This window comes from Mytilus edulis, chromosome 7 (assembly GCF_963676685.1).
Source record: "Mytilus edulis chromosome 7, xbMytEdul2.2, whole genome shotgun sequence".
Taxonomy (NCBI): domain Eukaryota; kingdom Metazoa; phylum Mollusca; class Bivalvia; order Mytilida; family Mytilidae; genus Mytilus; species Mytilus edulis.
Window position 1 is genome coordinate 86,497,071 of NC_092350.1, and position 27,375 is coordinate 86,524,445.

General features: G+C 33.2%; 1 protein-coding gene across 1 annotated transcript in view; it reads right to left on the minus strand.

The window, feature by feature from the left end:
* Positions 1–27,166, minus strand: part of LOC139482708 (uncharacterized) — an 83,993-nt gene extending 56,827 nt beyond the window's left edge. The window contains exons 1-6 of the mRNA XM_071266773.1: positions 26,976–27,166; positions 11,959–12,124; positions 8,852–8,875; positions 8,354–8,443; positions 1,100–1,198; positions 367–468 (exon numbers count right to left, since the gene is read on the minus strand). Of these exons, the coding sequence (XP_071122874.1) occupies positions 367–468; positions 1,100–1,198; positions 8,354–8,443; positions 8,852–8,869 (309 nt within the window). The 5' untranslated portion in view covers positions 8,870–8,875; positions 11,959–12,124; positions 26,976–27,166. The remainder of the gene's footprint in view (positions 1–366; positions 469–1,099; positions 1,199–8,353; positions 8,444–8,851; positions 8,876–11,958; positions 12,125–26,975) is intronic.
* Positions 27,167–27,375: the final 209 nt, after the last annotated feature.

The window sequence follows — 27,375 nt, forward strand, 5'->3', positions numbered from 1 at the left end:
AGTACGATGAGACAAGAAAAATAAGACCCCACTTTATGTAATTCTGTCAAATATTTGTTATTTTTAAAAGATGTTTTACATTAGATCTGTAGAATTAACATTATCTGACTAAAGATGTTAACACAACTTGTTCTCATCAACTTCTCATTAAAATCAGATGTTTACAAAATAATTTTTTGTCAGGAAACAAAATAAACCTTTACTATCAGATTCAGTTCTGTGTTACGAATAAAATGAGACCCCATTTTATATAATTCTAACAAATATTTGTTGTCCATTAAACCTGTCTGATTAACAACATAATTTTGTGTAGATTCTGTATAAAGTTGAGTTTTGTCAGAGTAAGGTTATTATATCTATCATTACCCTGGTGGATGTGGCCTCTAACTGACTGCCCTGACTGATGAGGTACATCAATACCTCCAGGTGTCCTCCCGCAGCCGCCAACATTAATGGTGTCCATCCATCCTGTAATATCAACATATAACAGACATCAAAACTTGTGTCATAAAATGGACAATGTTGTGTAATAAATATAAACAAAATATATATCACATGAATCAGTGGTCAAAACTGAATAAAATGACCAGTCACACTTGTATTTATATTCTACATAAACAACAAATAAACAACATGTTTTATTGTGAGATGTCAGAACTTCCATCAGAACTGTCAGGTTAAAAAAAAAACTTTTTTCAAGAAACATTAAAAACGAGTTATATTTTCTGATTCAGTACAAAGAAACAAAAAAAATAAGACCCCACTTTATATAATTCTGTCAAGTATTTGTTATTTTTAAAAGATGTTTTACATTAGATCTGTAGAATTAATATTATCTGACTAAAGATGTTAACACAACTTGTTCTCATCAACTTCTCATTAAAATCAGATGTTTACAAACTATTTTTTCGTCAGGAAACAAAATAAAACCTTTACTATCTGATTCAGTTCTGTGTTACGAATAAAATGAGACCCCCCTTTATATAATTCTAACAAATATTTGTTGTCCATTAAATCTGTCTGATTAACAACATGATTTTGTGTAGATTCTGTATAAAGTTGTGTTTGGTCAGAGTAAGGTGATTATATCTATCATTACCCTGTCTGTGGCCTCTAACTGACTGCCGTGAGTGACTAGGTACATCACTACCTCCAGGTGTCCTTCCTCAGCCGCCAACATTAATGGTGTCTGTCCACTCTGTAATATCAACATATAACAGACATCAAAACTTGTGTCATAAACTGGACAATGTTGTGTAATAAATATAAACAAAATATATATCACATGAATCAGTGGTCAAAACTGAATAAAATGACCAGTCACACTTGTATTTATATTCTACATAAACAACAAATAAACAACATGTTTTATTGTGAGATGTCAGAACTTCCATCAGAACTGTCAGGTTAAAAAAAAACTTTTTTTCAAGGAACATAAAAACGAGTTATATTTTCTGATTCAGTACGAAGAGACAAGAAAAATAAGACCCCACTTTATATAATTCTGTCAAGTATTTGTTATTTTTGAAAGATGTTTTACATTAAATCTGTAGAATTAACATTATCTGACTAAAAATGTTTACCCAACTTGTTCTCATCAACTTCTCATCAAAATCAGATGTTAACAAAATAACTTTTTGTCAGGAAACAAAATAAAACCTTTACTATCTGATTCAGTTCTGTGTTACGAATAAAATGAGACCCCACTTTTTATAATTCTAACAAATATTTGTTGTCCATTAAACCTGTCTGATTAACAACATGATTTTGTGTAGATTCTGTATAAAGTGATGTTTGGTCAGAGTAAGGTCATTATATCTATCATTACCTTGGTGGATGTGGCCTCTAATTGACTGCCGTGACTGACCAGGTACATCACTACCTCCAGGTGTCCTTCCTCAGCCGCCCACATTAATGGTGTCTGTCCCCACTGTAATATCAACATATAACAGACATCAAAACTTGTGTCATAAACTGGACAATGTTGTGTAATAAATATAAACAAAATATATATCACATGAATCAGTGGTCAAAACTGAATAAAATGACCAGTCACACTTGTATTTATATTCTACATAAACAACAAATAAACAACATGTTTTATTGTGAGATGTCAGAACTTCCATCAGAACTGTCAGGTTCAAAAAAAAACTTTTATCGAGAAACATAAACAATATTTATATCAATGGACTCAGCTGGACAAGACAATTAAAATGAGACCTCACTTTATATAATTCTAACAAATATTTGTTGTCCATTATAAATCTGTCTGATAAACGATGATTCAGTAGAATGATCAAAGTAAAAAAAAAACTTTTTTTCAAGAAACATTAAAACAAGTTATATTTTCTGATTCAGTAGGAAAAAACAAGAAAAATAAGACCCCACTTTATATAATTCTGTCAAGTATTTGTTATTTTTAAAAGATGTTTTACATTAGATCTGTAGAATTTACATTATCTGACTAAAAATGTTAACACAACTTGTTCTCATCAACTTCTCATTAAAATCAGATGTTTACAAAATAATTTTTTGTCAAGAAACAAAATAAAACCTTTACTATCTGATTCAGTTCTGTGTTACGAATAAAATGAGACCCCACTTTATATAATAATGTAGAATAGTGGTTGCCAATCAAAGATATATATTTACGAATTTGAAAAGCGTCACCAGCATATGGAGTATATGTGTCTCAATACATACGTTATTCTAGAGCTATAGCTCAAAGTACGTTGATTTTGTTGAATACTGCTTTCTCAAAAGTTGCTAAGACAGGGCTATAAATCAATCAAATTAAGGTCATCACTCAAGAAATTTTATGGTCGCCATCATGAGCTGATTTGCCATTATGACAAAAGTGTGTCAGAAATCATATCTGATATTCTCCCTCAGTCATAATAACCTTCCATCATTACCGCACTGAACAAAGAAATAACACGACAGGTGCCATATAAGTTGCAGGAAATGCGTACCCTTTAGGAGAACCTGATTTCATTCCTGGTTTTTAGTGGAGTTCGTGTTGTTTCTTATTTATTATTTTGTAACTGTTGATGTAAATGTCTTTTGGTTTTATGGTTTTTGGTTACTCCTTGGTTTTGATTGTTATTGTCTTATACACAATACCTTATGCATGTGTTTTCATGATATAAGCTTATTATTAAAATTGCATATATGAATAACACGTGACAACAAAGTTTCATATATGAAATAAAATTTAAAAAATAAAATCCTCCCACCCGCCCCATTTTTTTCAAAAATTTGGATGAATCTACTAATTAATTTTAGTTGGCCTAAAAGGATTAAATATAAAATTAATTTAATGCAAATGCATATTAGAACATTTAATTTAAATTATTTTCACTTCAAAAATAAATATTTTGAAAATTATATTTTGCATCTTTACTTCCATTAACTGATCTATCAGGTGCAATGAAGCATAAAAAATTCACAATATTTGTTTACAAACTTGGTGAGACTGGTATTGTAACAGAAACTATATAATAAGAAGGAAACAGCTTCCTAAAATGGTAACAGCATCATGACCATAGATTTATGAAGTCAAACATATAAAATTGTGCCAAAAGTATTGAAATATATTACATTTTAACTGAAACTCGAATTTAAAGAATGCATAATAAAAGTTATGTGTTTATTAATTATGAGGCTTAAATAATTGCCTTTTTTCAGTGATATTAATTAACGGGTAAAATTGCCCTTTTTTCAATGACATTTACCATAAAATTGCCCTTTTTCTGACTAGCACCCTGCCCTTTTCAAATGTTGGCTAGAACACTGAAGTTGCTTCATATCATATGTGTTGCTGTGTATCAGGGTAATATAGTAATGGTGTATGTTGTGTTGAGTATAAGTGCAAAACTTCAATAAGCTGTGTTTGTACTTTTTGTTTGCGTTGCCTATAAATGTGATATGTTGCATGTTTGTGAGTAGTGTAAGAGTGTCATTGCTATGTAACATATTGGTGTTGAGTAAAAGAGTGCCATTGCTATGTCACATATTGGTGCTAAGTATAAGAGTGTTATTGATATATCACATGTTGGTGCTGAGTATAAGAGTGTTATTGCTATGTCACATGTTGATGCTGAGTATAAGAGTGCCATTGATATGTCACATGTTAGTGCTGAGTATAAGAGTGTCATTGATATGTCACATGTTGGTGTTGAGAATAAGAGTGCCATTGCTATGTCACATGTTGGTGTTGAGTATAAGAGTGTCATTGCTAGGTCACATGTTGATGCTGAGTATAAGAGTGTCATTGATATGTCACATGTTGGTGTTGAGTATAAGAGTGCCATTGATATGTCACATGTTGGTGTTGAGAATAAGAGTGCCATTGCTATGTCACATGTTGATGTTGAGTATAATAGTGTCATTGCTAGGTCACATGTTGATGCTGAGTATAAGAGTGTCATTGATATGTCACATGTTGGTGCTGGGTATAAGAGTGCCGTTGTTATGTCACATGTTGGTGTTGAGTATAAGAGTGTTATTGCTATGTCACATGTCGATGCTGAGTATAAGAGTGTTATTGCTATGTCACATGTTGGTGTTGAGAATAAGAGTGTCATTGCTTTGTCACATGTTGGTGCTGAGTATAAGAGTGCAATTGCTATGACACATGTTGGTGTTGAGTATAAGAGTGTCATTGCTAGGTCACATGTTGGTGCTGAGTATAAGAGTGCCATTGCTATGACACATGTTGGTGTTGAGTATAAGAGTGTCATTGCTAGGTCACATGTTGGTGCTGAGTATAAGTGTGCTATTGGTATGTCACATGTTGGTGCTGAGTATAAGAGTGTTATTGCTATGTCACATGTTGCTGTTGAGTATAAGAGTGCCATTGATATGTCACATGTTGGTGTTGAGTATAAGAGTGCCATTGATATGTCACATGTTGGTGCTGAGCATAAGAGTGTTATTGCTATGTCACATGTTGATGCTGAGTATAAGAGTGTCATTGATATGTCACATGTTGGTGCTGAGTATAAGAGTGCCATTGCTATGACACATGTTGGTGTTGAGTATAAGAGTGTCATTGCTAGGTCACATGTTGGTGCTGAGTATAAGAGTGTTATTGCTATGTCACATGTTGATGCTGAGTATAAGAGTGTCATTGATATGTCACATGTTGGTGCTGAGTATAAGAGTGTCAGTGATATGTAGCATATTGCTGTTGAGTATAAGAGTGTTATTGCTATGTCACATGTCGATGCTGAGTATAAGAGTGTCATTGATATGTCACATGTTGGTGTTGAGTATAATAGTGTCATTGATATGTCACATGTTGGTGCTGAGTATAAGAGTGTCAGTGATATGTCACATATTGCTGTTGAGTAAAAGAGTGCCATTGCTATGTCAAATGTTGATGCTGAGTATAAGAGTGTCATTGATATGTCACATGTTGGTGCTGAGTATAAGAGTGCCATTGCTATGACACATGTTGGTGTTGAGTGTAAGAGTGTCATTGCTAGGTCACATGTTGGTGCTGAGTATAAGAGTGTTATTGCTATGTCACATGTTGATGCTGAGTATATGAGTGTTATTGCTATGTCACATGTTGATGCTGAGTATAAGAGTGCCATTGATATGTCACATGTTGGTGTTGAGAATAAGAGTGCCATTGCTATGTCACATGTTGGTGCTGAGTATAAGAGTGTTATTGCTATGTCACATGTCGATGCTGAGTATAAGAGTGTCATTGATATGTCTTATGTTGGTGTTGAGAATAAGAGTGCCATTGCTATGTCACATGTTGGTGCTGAGTATAAGAGTGCCATTGCTATGACACATGTTGGTGTTGAGTATAAGAGTGTTATTGTTATATCACATGTCGATGCTGAGAATAAGAGTGACATTGCTATGTCACATGTTGGTGCTGAGTTTAAAAGTGTTATTGCAATGTCACATGTTGATGCTGAGTATAAGAGTGTCATTGATATGTCACATGTTGGTGCTGAGTATAAGAGTGTCAGTGATATGTCACATATTGCTGTTGAGTAAAAGAGTGCCATTGCTATGTCAAATGTTGATGCTGAGTTTAAGAGTGTCATTGATATGTCACATGTTGGTGCTGAGTATAAGAGTGCCATTGCTATGAGACATGTTGGTGTTGAGTGTAAGAGTGTCATTGCTAGGTCACATGTTGGTGCTGAGTATAAGAGTGTTATTGCTATGTCACATGTTGATGCTGAGTATATGAGTGTTATTGCTATGTCACATGTTGATGCTGAGTATAAGAGTGGCATTGATATGTCACATGTTGGTGTTGAGAATAAAAGTGCCATTGCTATGTCACACGTTGGTGCTGAGTATAAGAGTGTTATTGCTATGTCACATGTCGATGCTGAGTATAAGAGTGTCATTGATATGTCTTATGTTGGTGCTGAGTATAAGAGTGCCATTGCTATAACACATGTTGGTGTTGAGTATAAGAGTGTTATTGTTATATCACATGTCGATGCTGAGAATAAGAGTGACATTGCTATGTCACATGTTGGTGCTGAGTTTAAGAGTGTTATTGCAATGTCACATGTTAATGCTGAGTATAAGAGTGTCAGTGATATGTAACATATTGCTGTTGAGTATAAGAGTGTTATTGCTATGTCACATGTTGATGCTGAGTATAAGAGGGTCATTGATATGTCACATGTTGGTGTTGAGTATAAGAGTGTCATTGATATGTCACATGTTGGTGTTGAGTATAAGAGTGTTATTGCTATGTCACATGTTGGTGCTGAGAATAAGAGTGACATTGCTATGTCACATGTTGGTGTTGAGTATAAGAGTGTTATTGCTATGTGACATGTTGGTGCTGAGTATAAGGATGTCATTGCTATATCACATGTTTCTTTTAAATATAAGAGTGTCATTGCTATGTGACATGTTGGTGGTGAGTATAAGAGTGTCCATGAATGTCACATGTTGGTGTTAAGAATAAGAATGTCATGGCTAGGTCAAATGATGGTGTTTAGTAAAACAGTGTCAGTGCTATGCATATATTGCTGCTGAGGATAAGCATGTCTTGGTTATGTCAAGTGTTGGTGTTAAGTATAAGAGTGTCATTGCTATGGCACATGTCGGAGTTGAGTATAAGAGTGTTATTGCTATGTCACATGTTGGTGTAAGTATGTCATCGCTATGTCACATGTTACCAAGTTACCTATGTCATGTTTAGTACAGGTGTGGTAAATATATGTTGTTCAGTACAGGAGTGGTTAATGTATATGATAAGATCAGATATGACATGTCATGTTTAGTATTGAAGTGGTAAATGAATGTTGTATGATCAGGTGTCAATTGTCATGTTCAGTACAGGAGTGGTAAATGAATGATGTATGATCAGGTGTCCCATGTCATGTTCAGTACTGAGGAGGTAAATGAATGATGTATGATCAGGTGTCACATGTCATGTTCAGTACAGGAGTGGTAAATTAATGTTGTATGATCAGGTGTCACATGTCATGTTCAGTAGAGGAGTAGTAAATGTATGTTATATGATCAGGTGTCACATGTCATGTTCAGTACAGGAGTGGTAAATGAATGTTGTATGATCAGGTGTCACATGTCATGTTCACTACAGAAGTGGTCAATGAAAGATGTATGATCAGGTGTCACATGTCATGTTCAGTACAGGAGTGGTAAATGAATGATGTATAATCAGGTGTCACATGTCATATTCTCTACATGAGTGGTAAATGAATGTTGTAAGATCAGGTGTCACATGTCATGTTCACTACAGAAGTGGTCAATGAAAGATGTATGATCAGGTGTCACATGTCATGTTCACTACAGGAGTGTTTTATTATCAGGTGTCACATGTCATGATCACTACAGGAGTGTTTTATTATCTGATTTCATACATACTTGTTTGTATAACATTTAAAATGACATGTTTCTGATGACCAGTAATTAACACCTGTTTCGATCGTCCATGTGGAACTTTAACATATTTCACCTGATATAAATACAAAACAAACTTAAATGACCAGAGCGTGATCAGATGAATGGTTAGAACCAACATTCATTAAAGTGGTACCAAACACCTCGACTGAAATTAATTTGGCTTGTTTAGTTTTCATAAAATGTTGACAAAATATTGACCTTGACCCTTTGACAAAAATATAAAAACTTGAACTACACACTTTATCAGAAAAATTTCATTGGATATATATAGCAGTTTGACAAACACTAATTTTGATCATTGAGAAACTTAATATTTCCTTGATAGAACGTAATTAAAACGTTCATCTGATTTTTATAGATTTATATATCATTGACCTTGTGTAAACTGTAAGTAAATATCTTTATATATTTTAATTATTTCTACTTCACTTACATAACCACTTTTATATTCCAAATTAGCTCCATTCCTCAAAGATAATTCCACATCTTTAAGATTTCCATACTCAGCAGCTGTACAAAGTTTCTGTAAGTAAAACAAAGCTTAAGCATTTCTCTCCTGCACATAATAATGTATTACAAATGTCATAATTCAAATCAACAAACTGCTTTTTATAGTCTGAGTTATTCTACTTATGATGTCTACTTTTACAGTTTACTTCTCAAATCCAGTGACAACAACTGACCAAGACAGTGAAATTACTGTTTGTAATTTCAGAGTTTTTGGAGAAAACACAAAAACTTTTGACGCTGTATAATGTATCAGGTTTACTCCTTGAAATTTTGTCCATCACAATTCTTATAACTCTTGTCATTTTGATTTTCTTCTTTTTTCCCTCTATGAATACAATGAACTACACACATGTACCTTTCTGTACAGTTTAAAGACAAAAATAGGTCACATGACTATCGAACTTTAAGAAGAAAATCTTACCTCATCCCAATCTTCCATTATATCCTGCAAAAAAAGAAAAGAACACATTTCAAATATAAATATTAGTTTAAATTCTTTGACTAATATTTTAACCATTGATTTTGGCCATACCTTTTCTCCACTGTGTAAAGGTTAATGTATCCATCATCTGTGAAGAAGTAAAGGGTTGACAAGGCATACAGACATAAATTTACTAAAGACAGTTGATTTTATTATCTCCCCTTTAACATGTAAACTTTAGTTTACCATAAACAATATATATCCAGTTGTTACAACGACAAGGTACATGGACATATAGACAGTATATTGAAGTAAGTTGATTTGATTATCACCCCTTTAACATGTTAGACCACCAGAAATAATCTCTGTCCAGCTATTACACTGACAAAGTACATGGACATATAGACAGTATATTGAAGTATGTTAATTTGATTATCTCCCCTTTAACATGTTTAGACCACCAGACACAATATCTGTGCAGCCGTTACACTGACAAGGCACATATACATATGGACAGTATTCTGAAAAAAGTTAATTTGATTATCTCCCCTTTAACATGTTAGACCACCAGACACAATATCTGTCCAGCTGTTTCACTGACAAGGTACATGGACATATATAGACAGTATACTGAAGTAAGTTGATTTGATTATCTCCCTTTAACATGTTAGACCACCAGACGCAATATCTGTCCAGCTGTTTAACTGACAAGGTACATGGACATATAGACAGTATATTGAAGTAAGTTGATTTGATTCTCTCCCCTTTAACATGTTAGACCACCAGACACAATATCTGTCCAGCTGTTTCACTGACAAGGTACATGGACATATAGACAGTATACTGAAGTAAGTAAATTTGATTATCTCCCCTTTAACATGTTTAGACCACCAGACACAATATCTGTGCAGCCGTTACACTGACAAGGCACATTTACATATGGACAGTATTCTGAAAAAAGTTAATTTGATTATCTCCCCTTTAACATGTTAGACCACCAGAAATAATATCTGTCCAGTTGTTACACTGACAAGGTACATGGTCAAAAGGACAGTATATAGAAGTAAATTAATGTGATTATCTCCCCTTTAACATGGTAGACCACCAGAATTAATCTCTGTCCAGCTATTACACTGACAAGGTACATAGTTAAAAGGACAGTATATAGAAGTAAATTAATTTGATTATCTCCCCTTTAACATGTTAGACTACCAGAAACAATATCTGTCCAGCTGTTTCACTGACACGGTACATGGACATATAGACAGTATACTGAAGTAAGTTGATTTGATTATCTCCCCTTTAACATGTTTAGACCACTAGAAACAATATCTGTCCAGCTGCACTGACAAGGCACATGGCCATACAGACAGTATATTGAAGTAAGTTGATTTGATTATTTCCCCTTTAACATGTTTGACCACCAGAAACAATATCTGTCCAACTGTTACACAGACAAGGCACACATACATATTTAGTTATATCGAAGTAAGTTAATTTGATTATCTCCCCTTTAACATGTTAAGACCACTAGAAACAATATCTGTCCAGCCCTTACACTGATAAGGCACACATACATATGGACAGTATAGGTACCAGTCTTGTATTACAACTCCAGTTTCTGGTGCATTTCAAAACATGGAGGGAAACAAAATTGTGCATTTTTTTTCATTTTTTTCTGAACTCAATTTTTTCTGTTTGATTATAGGTTTATGCTGAATTGAAATATATATATAGACATTAAAAAAATCTAGCATCTTTTTTAGAATATCAATCCATGAAAGTGGAAGGATGTCATGTTTACTGGAAGTGGTGCGGCCTAGTTAAAACAGAAAACAGAAAGTAGAAAAAAAAATGTTTTGACTTCAGGATTACGTAACCTTTTATTCTTCATGGCATGACCCACTTTTTTTTCGATTAAATCACAATTTCACATTAGTACATACCACCCCCATGATATGGACATGAAATTTTTTTTCTATGTAGCATTTTTTATTTTTTTATTTTCAAAGATCAGCTGTTTTGCATGTAAGACTATGGAGCAGTCAATTACAAGACTGCAACCTGCATTCTGAAAAAAAATAATTTGATTATCTCCCCTTTAACATGTTAGCCCATCAGAAACAATATCTGTCCAGCTGTTACACTGACAAGGTACATGGTCAAAAGGACAGTATATAGAAGTAAATTAATTTGATAATCTCCCCTTTAACTATGTTAGACCACCAGAAATAATATCTGTCCAGCTATTACACTGACAAGGTACATGGTCAAACGAACAGTATAGAAGTAAATCTCCCCTTTAACATGTTAGACCACCAGACGCAATATCTGTCCAGCTGTTGCACTGACAAGACACATGGACATACAGACAGTATATTGAAGTAGGTTGATTTGATTATCTCCCCTTGAACATGTTAGACCACCAGAAACAATATCTGTCCAACTGTTACACAGACAAGGCACATGGTCAAATGGACAGTATATAGAAATGATTTAATTTTGGATGTAACGCGTCTTCTGATTGGCTGATGTTATTTTGTTATGAGCCCATATACATAATTTAGTCATGTGACCGTGATGTTATCAACTTTTTTTCATGGTTTTCTACAGCTTAAAATGGAATTTAGAATTAAATTATAAGAAATGACTGTGATATTTTTTCTGTCTATTTAAAATAACATAAAAAAATGTGGTGCACACTATTAAATAACCCGCTACGCACGTTATTCAGTGTGCACCAAATTTTTAATGTTATTTCTTCATGGACAGAAAAAACATTACAGTCATTCCTTAATAAAATTAATTTGATTATCTCCCCTCTAAAATGTTAGACCAGAAACAATATCTATCTACCTGTTAGTCACTGACAAGACACAGACTATATATGAACAGTATATTGAAGAAAGTTAATTTGATTATCTCCCCTTTAGCAAGTTTGATCACCGGAAATAATGTCTGTTTAGCTGTTGCAATGACAATGTTTTTATTCTTTGGCTCATGCCATCAAAGCTAATAAGATTTTATATATTACTTATAAAAAGACTTGATGTAGTGAATGTCCAAAAAGAGACACTTACACCTATACATCAGAGATATATATATACCGAGTATGATTAAATACCCAAAGTCCCAAACAGAAGTCTGTTGGTTCTAGTCCTGAAACTGTTAACAACTACAAATTATCCTTCATAAAACTCCATTTCTAACTTCAGCTTATTTCAAAGGGTGTCATCATGGCGTTAATACCAGCTGCCACAGGTCAATAACAATCTGCAAATAAACGTTAACATCAAATTTAAATCATGTAAACATAATAGATATCGTCATATGATGCTGGATAAGCCAATCGAATTAAATCAGTTTTTGTATTACGTTTTTCGTATCTTACTCCTTGCAGTGTGATAAGATATATCTCTTAAATCGATAACAGGTCACAACTATAAGAAAATCATTTTTATTTGATATTTCTTCCATTCCTATGGTTGAAAAAATGATAATGCTACGGATTGCACATATTATTCAGCAAATTAAATTCTTATAAATGATAATCAGCACTGTTGTTGTATGGGAATTGTAATCAGGTACTTAAGGAACAAATATTATTTCTAGTTAATCCTGCATAATGACGATTACAGATGCTTGATGAACTTTAATAGAACTAGAATACAGGCGATCCCCCTCTATCTGGTAAATGACATCACAAAGGCACAAAACGAACTTTAATAGAACTAGAATACAGGCGATCCCCTTTATCTGGTAAATGACATCACAAAGGCACAAAACGGACTTTAATAGAACTAGAATACAGGCGATCCCCTTTATCTGGTAATTGACGTCACAAAGGCACAAAACGAACTTTAATAGAACTAGAATATAGGCGATCCCCTCTGTCTGGTAAATGACATCACAAAGGCACAAAACGGACTTTAATAGAACTAGAATACAGGCGATCCCCTTTATCTGGTAAACATGGTAAATGACGTTACAAAGGCACAAAACTAACTTTAATAGAACTAGAATACAGGCGATCCCCTTTATCTGGTAAATGACATCACAAAGGCACAAAACAAACTTTAATAGAACTACAGTCCAACCTCGTTGTGTCGAAATCGAAGGGACCGGACCAAAGTATTCGACTCATCTGAGGTTCGACTCATCGAGGTCGAGTGTGTTGTCATAAATTTTGAATGCATGAAATACGGTATGAGATTTTAAACTAGATACAATGAACAGTGTGCCTTTTCCATTCAATCTCCGATTTTGATCCTTCGTAATAATTAAAAACATACCTGTCAACTCACCCGTTTTTTGCGGGTGACACCCGTTATTTTCACCTCTCACCCGGGAGTTTTTCTTTACCCGGCGGGTCCCGGGAATTTCTAACATTACCCGTTTCACCCGGATTTCTGACCGGAATTGTTTCCGGTATTTAGAAGTAATGCGACCTTCGGTTTTATCGGTCTTTTTCAATGTAACCAAAAGTCAAAATGTAGGACTGTTTACCTGAGCTGTGAAATAGCTTCAGGTTATTCCTGTGGAAAAACTAAAACCACCCAAATAGTAAAGAGGGCCCTTTCAGTTGAAAATAACAAAGTGGTAGTTGAAAACAAGCCAAGATTTTTTGTTTTGTCAAAACTTGCTAAAACATTACTGGTTTTGCCAAACAGCAATGCAGACAGTGAGAGGGCATTTTCTTTAGTAAAGAAAATAGCTACAGAGTGTAGGGCTGATCTTAATAAGGATACACTGTGTGCTCTTCTTTCTTGTAAAATGAATACACATTTGCATTGCTATGAACTGAAACCAAGTGCAGTTCTTTTAAAGAATGCCAAGTCTGCTACTATGGAATATAACAATAGTCTGAAATAAACTTGTATACATGTTCTAACTGTTTCATATACATATTGACTATATAAATTATATGTAAACATATTTTTGTTCTTCAATTGAGCCCGCAAAATGTCATGCGCGTTATGACCTGAGATTTTTTTTCTCAATGCAGGTCATGACCTGACTTTTCATTTTCAGAGGTTGACAGGTATGTAAAAACACAAGTATAGATACAAATCATGCACAAATAAAATCAATAGTCTATACACAAATATTTCAAAGGTCAGTCAAAATGTTCTTGTCATTTTTTTTTCCAATTGAAATGTTTGATATTCAATAATTCTAAACATATTGTGTAGTCTTTGTCAATGACCAAAATATCTGAAACTGGTGACCACTAGTCTTAAAGGTAACCTTTAAAGACAAGAGTGCACACACTGAAATGTCTCGTCTTCTTTACTAATCATTGATATTATGTTGATACTCCTAAATATAAAGCTTTATTACGACTGTCACATAAACTTAACATGAACCATATGCCAGGCAGACATGTACAGCTAACAATGCTTCCATACAACAAATTTGGCTGACATATTGCTTATAGTTTATAGTTTAACACAAAAACTTAACACTGAGCAATGAACCGTGAAAACCAGGTCAAGGTCAAATAAAACCTGCACGACTGACATATAGATCATAAAATATTTCCATACACCAAATATAGTTGTCTTGACCTATGACATATAGTATCAGATAAAAGACCAAAACTCAAAAACTTAACTTTGACCACTGAACCATAAAAATGAGGTCAAGGTCAGATGACATCTGCCCGCTAGACATGTACATCTTACAATCATTCCATACAACAAATATAGTAAACCTATTGCATAAAGTATGAGAAAAACAGACCAAAACACAAAAACTCAACTACATGTATAACCACCATGACCACTGAACCATGAAAATAACAAGAGTGCACACACTGAAATGTCTCGCCTTCTTTACTAATCATTGATATTATGTTGATACTCCTAAATATAAAGCTTTATTACGACTGTCACATAAACTTAACCTGAACCATGAAAATGAGGTCAAGGTCAGTTGAACCATATGCCAGGCAGACATGTACAGCTAACAATGCATCCATTCAACAAATATAGTTGACCTATTGATTATAGCATGTATAGTTTATATTAAGAAAAAAGACCAAAACACAAAATCTTAACACTGAGCATTGAACCGTGAAAACCAGATCAAGGTCAAATGAAACCTGCACCACTGACATATAGATCATAAAATATTTCCATACACCAAATATAGTTGACCTATGACATATAGTATTAGATAAAAAGACCAAAACTCAAAAACTTAACTTTGACCACTGAACCATGAAAATGAGGTCAAGGTCAGATGACATCTATCCACTAGATATGTACACCTTACAGTCATTCCATACAACAACAATGAACAAAATATATAGTAAACCTATTGCATAAAGTATGAGAAAAACAGACCAAAACACAAAAACTTAACTATAACCACTGAACCATGAAAATGAGTTTAAGATCAGATGACATCTGCCCGCTAGACATGTACACCTTACAATCATTCCATACAACAAATATAGTAAACCTATTGCATAAAGTATGAGAAAAACAGACCAAAACACAAAAACTTAACTATAACCACTGAACCATGAAAATGAGGTCAAGGTCAGATGACACCTGCCAGTTGGACATGTACACCTTACAGTCCTTCCATACACCAAATATACTAGACCTATTGCTTATAGTATCTGAGATATGGACGACCACCAAAACTTAACCTTGTTCACTGATCCATGAAATGAGGTCGAGGTCAAGTGAAAACTGTCTGCCGGGCATGAGGACCTTGCAAGGTACGTACATACTACATTGTAAATATAGTTATCCTATTACTTACAGTAAGAGAGAATTTATCATTACAAAAAATCAGAACTTTTTTTTCAAGTGGTCACTGAACCATGAAAATGAGGTCAAGGACAATGGACATGTGACTGACGGAAACTTCGTAACATGAGGCATATATATACAAAATATGAAGCATCCAGGTTTTCCACCTTCTAAAATATATAGCTTTTAAGAAGTGAGCTAACACCGCCGCCGCCGTAGCTACCACCGTCGCCGCCAGATCACTATCCCTATGTCGAGCTTGAATTAACTCTTTCTGCAACAAAAGTTGCAGGCTCGACAAAAATGAGGTTAAAATTAGATGACATCTGCCCGCTAGACATGTACACCTTACAATCATTCCATACAACAAATATAGAAAACGTGTTGCATAAAGTATGAGAAAAACAGACCAAAACAAAAAAACTTAACTATAACCACTGAACCATGAAAATGAGGTCAAGGTCAGATGACACCTGCCAGTTGGACATGTACACCTTACAGTCCTTCCATACACCAAATATACTAGACCTATTGCTTATAGTATCTGAGATATGGACTTGACCACCAAAACTTAACCTTGTTCACTGATCCATGAAATGAGGTCGAGATCAAGTGAAAACTGTCTGCGGGGCATGAGGACCTTGCAAGGTACGCACATACTAAATATAGTTATCCTATTACTTACAGTAAGAGAGAATTTAACATTACAAACCACATGCTCCGCAGGGCGCAGCTTTATACGACCGCAGAGATTGAACCCTGAACGGTTGGGTCAAGTATGGACACAACATTCAAGCTGGATTCAGCTCTAAATTTGGATTGTGATTAAATAGTTGACACAGCATAGGTTTCTGACACAGAATGAATGTGGTCTAATGAACTTAAAATACTTTTTTTTCCTTTGAGCAATTCACTATGCTGTTGAATATTAATCCTCTCAAAAAAATGTTTGAAGAAATTTTCTTTTTATTTATGAAATCTGAAATGAGAAAAATTTAAACCCCCCCCCCCCATTTTTTTTCACATCCCCCTTTCCCTTTTTCCAAAACTGATCTCAATTCAAATTTCTAATGGAGTTTGCAACAATAACTACTCATTTAAATACATCATAAAATATTAAAATGCAACAAAAGGTGCTTGTTATCACTGAATGGTAAAGATTGTTTTAATTTATCAGTTGGTAGTAAAAGTGAATATACATTGTATATTGTATAAAACAATGATTTAAGTTGATTCAACTACTATTCTGGACAAAAAAAGATAACTCCAATCAATTGAAAATTTCTTGCTATTGCACAATATTGTGCAATTAGATATTTATTGCTATTGCGCAATACTGTGCAATTGAAAATATTTGCTATAGTAATGCACAATACTGTGCAATTGAAGATTTCTTGCTATTGCGCAATACTGTGCAATTGAAAATTTCTTGCTATTGCACATGTTGCACAATACTGTGCAATTGAAGATTTCTTGCTATTGCTGAATACTGTGCAATTGAAAATTTCTTGCTATTGCACAATACTTAATATAATAATTTTGGATCCTGATTTGAACCAACTTGAAAACTGCGCCCATAATAAAAAATCTAAGTACATGTTTAGATTCAGCATAACAAAAAAGCTCAAGAATTCAATTTTTGTTAAAATCAAACTTAGTTTAATTTTAGACTCTTTGGACTTTAATGTAGACCAATTTGAAAACGGGACTAAAAATTAAGAATCTACATACACAGTTAGATTTGGCATATCAAAGAACCCCAATTATTCAATTTTTGATGAAATCAAACAAAGTTTAATTTGGACCCGATTTGGACCAACTTGAAAACTGGGCCAATAATCAAAAATCTAAGTACATTTTTAGATTCAGCATATCAAAGAACCCCAAGGATTCAATTTTTCTCAAAATCAAACTAAGTTTAATTTTGGACCCTTTGGACCTTAATAGTAGACCAATTTGAAAACGGGACCAAAAATTAAGAATCTTCATACACAGTTAGATTCGGCATATCAAAGAACCCCAATTATTCAATTTTTGATGAAATCAAACTAAGTTCAATTTTGAACCCTTTGGGGCCCTTATTCCTAAACTGTTGGGACCAAAACTCCGAAAATCAAACCCAACCTTCCTTTAGTGGTCATAAACCTTGTGTTTAAATTTCATAGAAACTAAAGTTATGGTGCGAAAACCAAGAATAATGCTTACTTGGGCCCCTTTTTGGTCCCTAATTCCTAAACTGTTAGAGCCAAAACTCCCAAAATCAATCCCAACCTTCCTTTTGTGGTCATAAACCTTGTGTCAAAATTTCATAGATTTCTATATACTTAAACTTAAGTTATTGTGCGAAAACCAAAAAAATGCTTATTTGGGCCCTTTTTGGCCCCTAATTCCTAAAATGTTGGGATCAAAACTCCCAAAATCAATCCCAACCTTTTGTGGTCATAAACCTTGTGTTAAAATTTCATAGAATTCTATTCACTTTTACTAAAGTTAGAGTGCGAAAACTAAAAGTATTCGGACGACGACGATGACGCAGACGCCAACGTGATAGCAATATACGACAAAAAATTAAAATTTTTGTGGTCGTATAAAAATCAGAACTTTTTTTTCAAGTGGTCACTGAACCATGAAAATGAGGTCAAGGACAATGGACATGTGACTGACAGAACCTTCGTAACATGAGGCATCTACATGTATATACAAAATATGAAGCATCCAGGTCTTCCACCTTCTAATATATTTAGCTTTTAAAAAGTGAGCTAACACCGCCGCCTCCGCAGCCTGTGCCGCCTCCGCAGCCTCCGCCGCCTCCGGATCACTATCCCTATGTCGAGCTTTCTGCAACAAAAGTTGCAGGCTCGAAAAAAATTAGACAGTTTTTAAACACAATTTATTTAACAAAAAATGTTTGATAAAAATATTAAATATTTCTTCAAAAAGCTGCATGTACATTTGTAATTATATAAATGCTTCCAGTGTTAGTCTAATGATGGCTATTTTTCATAATTTAAACCATTTTTGAACCAAAATATTAAAAGAGTTTTTTCCTGAGGTGTCCCGTGATACTCATGATACTCATTTTTGACTTCATGTGAAACACAAAATGCACATCTGATTATGGCTAGGCCGTAAGGAACATTCAGTGAAAGTTAAGAAGTATTACGCCCAGTAGTTTCAGAGGAGAGGTTTTTTAAATGTTGGCAAACATTGGTGGCCTTTGGCTGTTATCTGCTCTTTGGTCCGGTTGTTGTCTCTTTGACATATTCTCCATTTCCATTCTCAATTTTCATGATTTTATGATGAACGAATAGTGTACAATTGTCTATAAGAGGCATTAACTTCTTGAGGGGTCAATTGACAATTTTGGTCATATAACTTTTTTGTAGATCTTACATTGCTGAACATTTTTATATTTATCTTCAATAATATTCAAGATTAAAGATTATAGCCAAAAACTGCAAAATTTACTTAAAATTACAAATTTAGTGACAGCAACAGTGGCAAATCAGGGGGTGGGGGGATTGGATTTAATTTGAAAACGAGTGCATGGACCTCTATTTTTTAAAACGACATTTTGTTTCATTTTGCAGGGAGATTAAAAGGACCAAATTTTATAAAACTGTAAATAGTGCAATTTTATTAATTTTGATAAATATACATTTGTACAGCAAAAATGACGTTTTTTTCTCAATTCATGACCATTTGATAAATATGAGTTATTTCTGAAGAAAAAAATCCATATATATTTTCTTAGGATACTTATCAAATACAGAAATTACAAATTATTTAACAAAAAACAATTTGTGTTTATCTTTTTAAAAAAAAAAGTTATGACTTTATTTCGAAAGGAAAAATACCGCCACCAATCCGAATTTTAAGCAAATATACAAAATTTTTATTTCATTTTACTAAAAAAGTAGCACATGAAGGTATATTTTTTATTACATATTTGATTTAATCAGGCAGAAAATAGCCTATATATGGAAATTTCATCGAACTGTAAATACGGGATCAAAACTATCGTATGCCCTTAATATGCATGATCGAACCCCTTGATGCAAAACTGTAATTGTACATACATGTACATTGTATATGAATATATGCAAACTTAGGCTTCATGTTTTTTGAACATATGAACTCAAAATAATATAAGAATACTACGTTTTTTTTAACCCCAATTCAATCATGTGATAACTTATAAGAATATACCCCAATCATGTGATCAGAATACTACGTTGTTTTATACTCCAATCATGTGATAAGAATACTACGTTGTTTTATACCCCAATCATGTGATAAGAATACTACGTTGTTTTATACTCCAATCATGTGATAAGAATACTACGTTGTTTTATACTCCAATCATGTGATAAGAATACTACGTTGTTTTATACCCCAATCATGTGATAAGAATACTACGTTGTTTTATACCCCAATCATGTGATACGAATACTTCGTTGTTGTATACCCCAATCATGTGTTAAGAATACTACGTTGTGTTTTATACCCCAATCATGTGATAAGAATACTACGTTGTTTTACACCTCAATCATGTGATAAGAATACTACGTTGTTTTATACCCCAACCATGTGATACGAATACTACGTTGTTGTATACCCCAATCATGTGTTAAGAATACTACGTTGTTTTATACCCCAATCATGTGATAAGAATACTATGTTGTTTTATACCCCAATCATGCCAATCATGTGATAAGAATACTACGTTGTTTTATACCCCAATCATGTGATAAGAATACTACGTTGTTTTACACCTCAATCATGTGATAAGAATACTACGTTGTTTTATACCCCAATCATGTGATAAGAATACTACGTTGTTTTATACTCCAATCATGTGATAAGAATACTACGTTGTTTTATACTCCAATCATGTGATAAGAATACTACGTTGTTGTATACCCCAATCATGTGTTAAGAATACTACGTTGTTTTATACCCAATCATGTGATAAGAATACTACGTTGTTTTATACCCCAATCATGTGATACGAATACTTCGTTGTTTTATACCCAATCATGTGATAAGAATACTACGTTGTTTTATACCCCAATCATGTGATAAGAATACTACGTTGTTTTATACCCAATCATGTGATAAGAATACTACGTTGTTTTATACCCCAATCATGTGATAAGAATACTACGTTGTTTTACACCTCAATCATGTGATAAGAATACTACGTTGTTTTATACCCCAATCATGTGATAAGAATACTACGTTGTTTTATACTCCAATCATGTGATAAGAATACTACGTTGTTTTATACTCCAATCATGTGATAAGAATACTACGTTGTTGTATACCCCAATCATGTGTTAAGAATACTACGTTGTTGTATACCCCAATCATGTGTTAAGAATACTACGTTGTGTTTTATACCCCAATCATGTGATACGAATACTTCGTTGTTTTATACCCAATCATGTGATAAGAATACTACGTTGTTTTATACCCCAATCATGTGATAAGAATACTACGTTGTTTTATACCCAATCATGTGATAAGAATACTACGTTGTTTTATACCCCAATCATGTGATAAGAATACTACGTTGATTTATACTCCAATCATGTGATAAGAATACTACGTTGTTTTATACCCCAATCATGTGATAAGAATACTACGTTGTTTTATACTTCAATAATATTCAAGATTAAAGATTATAGCCAAAAACTGCAAAATTTACTTAAAATTACAAATTTAGTGACAGCAACAGTGGCAAATCAGGGGGTGGGGGGATTGGATTTAATTTGAAAACGAGTGCATGGACCTCTATTTTTTAAAACGACATTTTGTTTCATTTTGCAGGGAGATTAAAAGGACCAAATTTTATAAAACTGTAAATAGTGCAATTTTATTAATTTTGATAAATATACATTTGTACAGCAAAAATGACGTTTTTTTCTCAATTCATGACCATTTGATAAATATGAGTTATTTCTGAAGAAAAAAATCCATATATATTTTCTTAGGATACTTATCAAATACAGAAATTACAAATTATTTAACAAAAAACAATTTGTGTTTATCTTTTTAAAAAAAAAAGTTATGACTTTATTTCGAAAGGAAAAATACCGCCACCAATCCGAATTTTAAGCAAATATACAAAATTTTTATTTCATTTTACTAAAAAAGTAGCACATGAAGGTATATTTTTTATTACATATTTGATTTAATCAGGCAGAAAATAGCCTATATATGGAAATTTCATCGAACTGTAAATACGGGATCAAAACTATCGTATGCCCTTAATATGCATGATCGAACCCCTTGATGCAAAACTGTAATTGTACATACATGTACATTGTATATGAATATATGCAAACTTAGGCTTCATGTTTTTTGAACATATGAACTCAAAATAATATAAGAATACTACGTTTTTTTTAACCCCAATTCAATCATGTGATAACTTATAAGAATATACCCCAATCATGTGATCAGAATACTACGTTGTTTTATACTCCAATCATGTGATAAGAATACTACGTTGTTTTATACCCCAATCATGTGATAAGAATACTACGTTGTTTTATACTCCAATCATGTGATAAGAATACTACGTTGTTTTATACTCCAATCATGTGATAAGAATACTACGTTGTTTTATACCCCAATCATGTGATAAGAATACTACGTTGTTTTATACCCCAATCATGTGATACGAATACTTCGTTGTTGTATACCCCAATCATGTGTTAAGAATACTACGTTGTGTTTTATACCCCAATCATGTGATAAGAATACTACGTTGTTTTACACCTCAATCATGTGATAAGAATACTACGTTGTTTTATACCCCAACCATGTGATACGAATACTACGTTGTTGTATACCCCAATCATGTGTTAAGAATACTACGTTGTTTTATACCCCAATCATGTGATAAGAATACTATGTTGTTTTATACCCCAATCATGCCAATCATGTGATAAGAATACTACGTTGTTTTATACCCCAATCATGTGATAAGAATACTACGTTGTTTTACACCTCAATCATGTGATAAGAATACTACGTTGTTTTATACCCCAATCATGTGATAAGAATACTACGTTGTTTTATACTCCAATCATGTGATAAGAATACTACGTTGTTTTATACTCCAATCATGTGATAAGAATACTACGTTGTTGTATACCCCAATCATGTGTTAAGAATACTACGTTGTTTTATACCCAATCATGTGATAAGAATACTACGTTGTTTTATACCCCAATCATGTGATACGAATACTTCGTTGTTTTATACCCAATCATGTGATAAGAATACTACGTTGTTTTATACCCCAATCATGTGATAAGAATACTACGTTGTTTTATACCCAATCATGTGATAAGAATACTACGTTGTTTTATACCCCAATCATGTGATAAGAATACTACGTTGTTTTACACCTCAATCATGTGATAAGAATACTACGTTGTTTTATACCCCAATCATGTGATAAGAATACTACGTTGTTTTATACTCCAATCATGTGATAAGAATACTACGTTGTTTTATACTCCAATCATGTGATAAGAATACTACGTTGTTGTATACCCCAATCATGTGTTAAGAATACTACGTTGTTGTATACCCCAATCATGTGTTAAGAATACTACGTTGTGTTTTATACCCCAATCATGTGATACGAATACTTCGTTGTTTTATACCCAATCATGTGATAAGAATACTACGTTGTTTTATACCCCAATCATGTGATAAGAATACTACGTTGTTTTATACCCAATCATGTGATAAGAATACTACGTTGTTTTATACCCCAATCATGTGATAAGAATACTACGTTGATTTATACTCCAATCATGTGATAAGAATACTACGTTGTTTTATACCCCAATCATGTGATAAGAATACTACGTTGTTTTATACTCCAATCATGTGATAAGAATACTACGTTGTTTTATACCCCAATCATGTGATAAGAATACTACGTTGTTTTACACCTCAATCATGTGATAAGAATACTACGTTGTTTTATACCCCAATCATGTGATAAGAATACTACGTTGTTTTACACCTCAATCATGTGATAAGAATACTACGTTGTTTTATACCCCAATCATGTGATAAGAATACTACGTTGTTTTATACCCCAATCATGTGATAAGAATACTTCGTTGTTGTATACCCCAATCATGTGTTAAGAATACTACGTTGTGTTTTATACCCCAATCATGTGATAAGAATACTACGTTGTTTTATACCCCAATCATGTGATAAGAATACTACGTTGTTTTATACTCCAATCATGTGATAAGAATACTACGTTGTTTTATACCCCAATCATGTGATAAGAATACTACGTTGTTTTACACCTCAATCATGTGATAAGAATACTACGTTGTTTTATACCCCAATCATGTGATAAGAATACTACGTTGTTTTACACCTCAATCATGTGATAAGAATACTACGTTGTTTTATACCCCAATCATGTGATAAGAATACTACGTTGTTTAATACCCCAATCATGCCAATCATGTGATAAGAATACTACGTTGATTTATACTCCAACCATGTGATAAGAATACTACGTTGTTTTATACCCCAATCATGTGATAAGAATACTACGTTGATTTATACTCCAATCATGTGATAAGAATACTACGTTGATTTATACTCCAATCATGTGATAAGAATACTACGTTGTTTTATACCCCAATCATGTGATAAGAATACTTCGTTGTTGTATACCCGAATCATGTGATATTGGTCAATGCGGTCAAATAATTTTGTTGTACAAGTCAGCATGAGCATGATGAGGTATCAAAACTACTGAAATTTTGTTATGTATCAATATTTTGAATAAAAGGAGGACATGCTGGCACCCTAAATTTATGCGAACAAAAATTTTTTGTTATTGTATTGCAATATTGCTGTCCATTGTATTGTACATTGAATCTAACACAAAAATATGGCTGATTTACTATGCATGTATACATGGTATATAGATTAACAAATTAAAGTGCACATATGGTCAGTTTTAGTCAATGCGGTCAAATCATTTTGTTGTTCAAGTCAACATGAGGTATCAAAACTACTGAAATTGGATAATGAAAAACATCCAGGGGATACACCAGAGAGTGAGGAGAACTTGCTTCTTGCAAGACACTTTCTGTGAAAACAATTAGATATATGAAAACAACATTTTGTTGGGTTACACTAAAGACCTGAAAGTGGGCCTGAAAAGACCTGAAAATATACGACTAAAATTATTCAAATTGCAATCTAACTTTTTTATTATGGGATGGAATTTCTTCAAGTTGGGATTTTATTAATTGTAAATGTCCATATTTCAGTAAAATTTAAATGTTTTAAATTAAAAACAAATGTTTGATGCCAAAAGTTGAACCTGAAGGGAGAAAGAAGGGACCTGAAAATCTATGGTTGGATATTTTTCAACTTTTGATTTTGTGAAACAAAAAGTTCAGTATAATGATAAAATAAAAATAAAATTATATGAAAAATATCGTTGGGGTGTGCAATTGATGCATTTGGAAAACAAGATTTGGCGCAAATGATACCCCTGGAAAAAAAACCAGTAATTGGCGCAAAAGGACTGCTGCCATTATGTTCGTGTAACAAGATATAGTGATAATCCAATTAAACATGTTAAAAGATTAAAGTGAAAAGTTTATTTAGACTAATGATCCAATTACTGTCTAGTCTATAAAAGGTGTGAATTACAACCGGCACACGTTTGTGTAATTAAACATGGGCTAGGATGAAATTTGAAAAAAAGGCAGGACAGGATTTTGAGTAAAAAAAAAAGGCAGGATGAGTAACTTGGCAAAAGAAAAAAAGGCAGGATGACAATTGTTGTAAAAAAGTCAGGATAAGCTAAGAAAAAAAGGCAGGACCGAATAGACTGAAAAATAAAAAGGCAGGACACAATTTTTCATCCTAGCCCCCCCATAAAAATCAAATGGTAGCTCCCTTATGGGGAGGCAACACTATTATTTTCATTTTATAAATAAAAAAGTGTAAGACCTGCTTTAATATATTTTAATGCAGTTTAAGCAAGTTAATTGAATTAGTTTGAATAATTTCAACGGGCAATCTTTTTTTTTCTTTATGATGTCAGACCAAGATTCATCATCAACAAGGTATTTTGTATCCAAATATGTTCTTGTATAAATATAGAGTCATTCGTTCTCTTCAATAGACTGACTTTTGTCTAAAGTAAAAACAAATAGAAAAAACAATGCGAGTTTAAATACATCTACCCCTATGATCCATTCATGTCTTTTATTTCCCCGACAAGGTCCGAATTTTGTAACTCATGCAACCATTATATTTTCGAAAAAATTATTTATCATTTTAATGACATATTATACCTTTTCTATAACAAAATTCATATTTCAAGGAGATTGATTGAAAACAGTTAAAGATCTTGTATAAATCTGACCGCAGTCTTTTCAAGCAATTTTTTTTTATGTTATTAAATTTTCCGTTTAGGTCCAAGTTTTCACACCCCAACGATATTTTTCTTATAATTCTATTTTTATTTTATCATTATACTGAACTTTAAGTTTCACAAAATCTAAAGTTGAAAGATAACCATTGAATATTAAAAAAGTTATTGAAGTTAGAATTAGTCCGACCATAGATTTTCAGGTCCCTTCAGGTCTTTTCTTTTCTCCGTTTAAGTCCAACTTTTGGCATCAAAAATTTGTTTTTTATTTAAAACATTTAAATTATAATGAAAAATGGACATTTACAATTAATAAAATTCCAACTTGAAGAAATTCAATCCAATAATAAAACAAGTTATGCAATTTGAATAATTTTAGTCGTATTCTTTCAGGTCTTTTCAGGTCCACTTTCAGGTCTTTAGTGTAATCCCATTTTGTTTCATTTTTTTTTTTTTTTTTTTTCCCATTTTTTACATGAGGCATTTGTCTCATTTGCCTCAATGTAGTACGGCCCTGCATACGTTGATAGTGGTTCTTCCCATGGATAGAAACAAGTGTTCAGACAAGCTTTTTATAAAAAAAATACTTGTTTACAAAAAAGTGGACAAACAGCAGCGCCGCCTAGTGTCTAAAAACTATTGAACAGTTCAATGTTTTACTGTCTTCTAACTTTCAAATTTAGTTTCACAAATATTTTTACCTTGAAGAAAATAAAATTACTCAGTTAAATGTTCAATTGAAATTATCTTCTCAGTCATTGTTCCGAACATTGATACAAAGAAGGAGAGATATGGAAACCCGGAAATATGTCAAACTGTGTTCAAACTCAAAAATATTTTTAAAATCACCTGCTAAAATGAATGTGTCATATCTTCACCCGAGTCAGATATAACAGAAATATTAAAAACTTACCCTTTAAAGCCATTGAAATGACGTCTTCTTGGTGAAAAAGAATTGTTTGCAGTCTGTCGATAGCAGTTTAAATTCCGAGAAGAGCAGGAAGTTTTTGTCAAAACGAGACACTGAATAACGGTATTAGGACAAGTCGGACCAAGAAAACTCGGACCAGTTTTAAAGAAACTCGGATTAGGTTGACAGACAAATCGGACCAGTTTGAAACACTGATTGGACCGATTTAAAGGCAATTTTCTTTTCAAAAACAACTAGGAGCAATGGAAAACACTGATTGGGTCCATTTAAGAACATTTCTGAGTGGTTGATTCAGGGGGAGGGGGTACGCAGTGGCGGATCCAGCCATTTTAAAAAGGGGGAGGGTCCCAATCCAGAGTAAAAGGGGGGGGGGGGGGTGTTC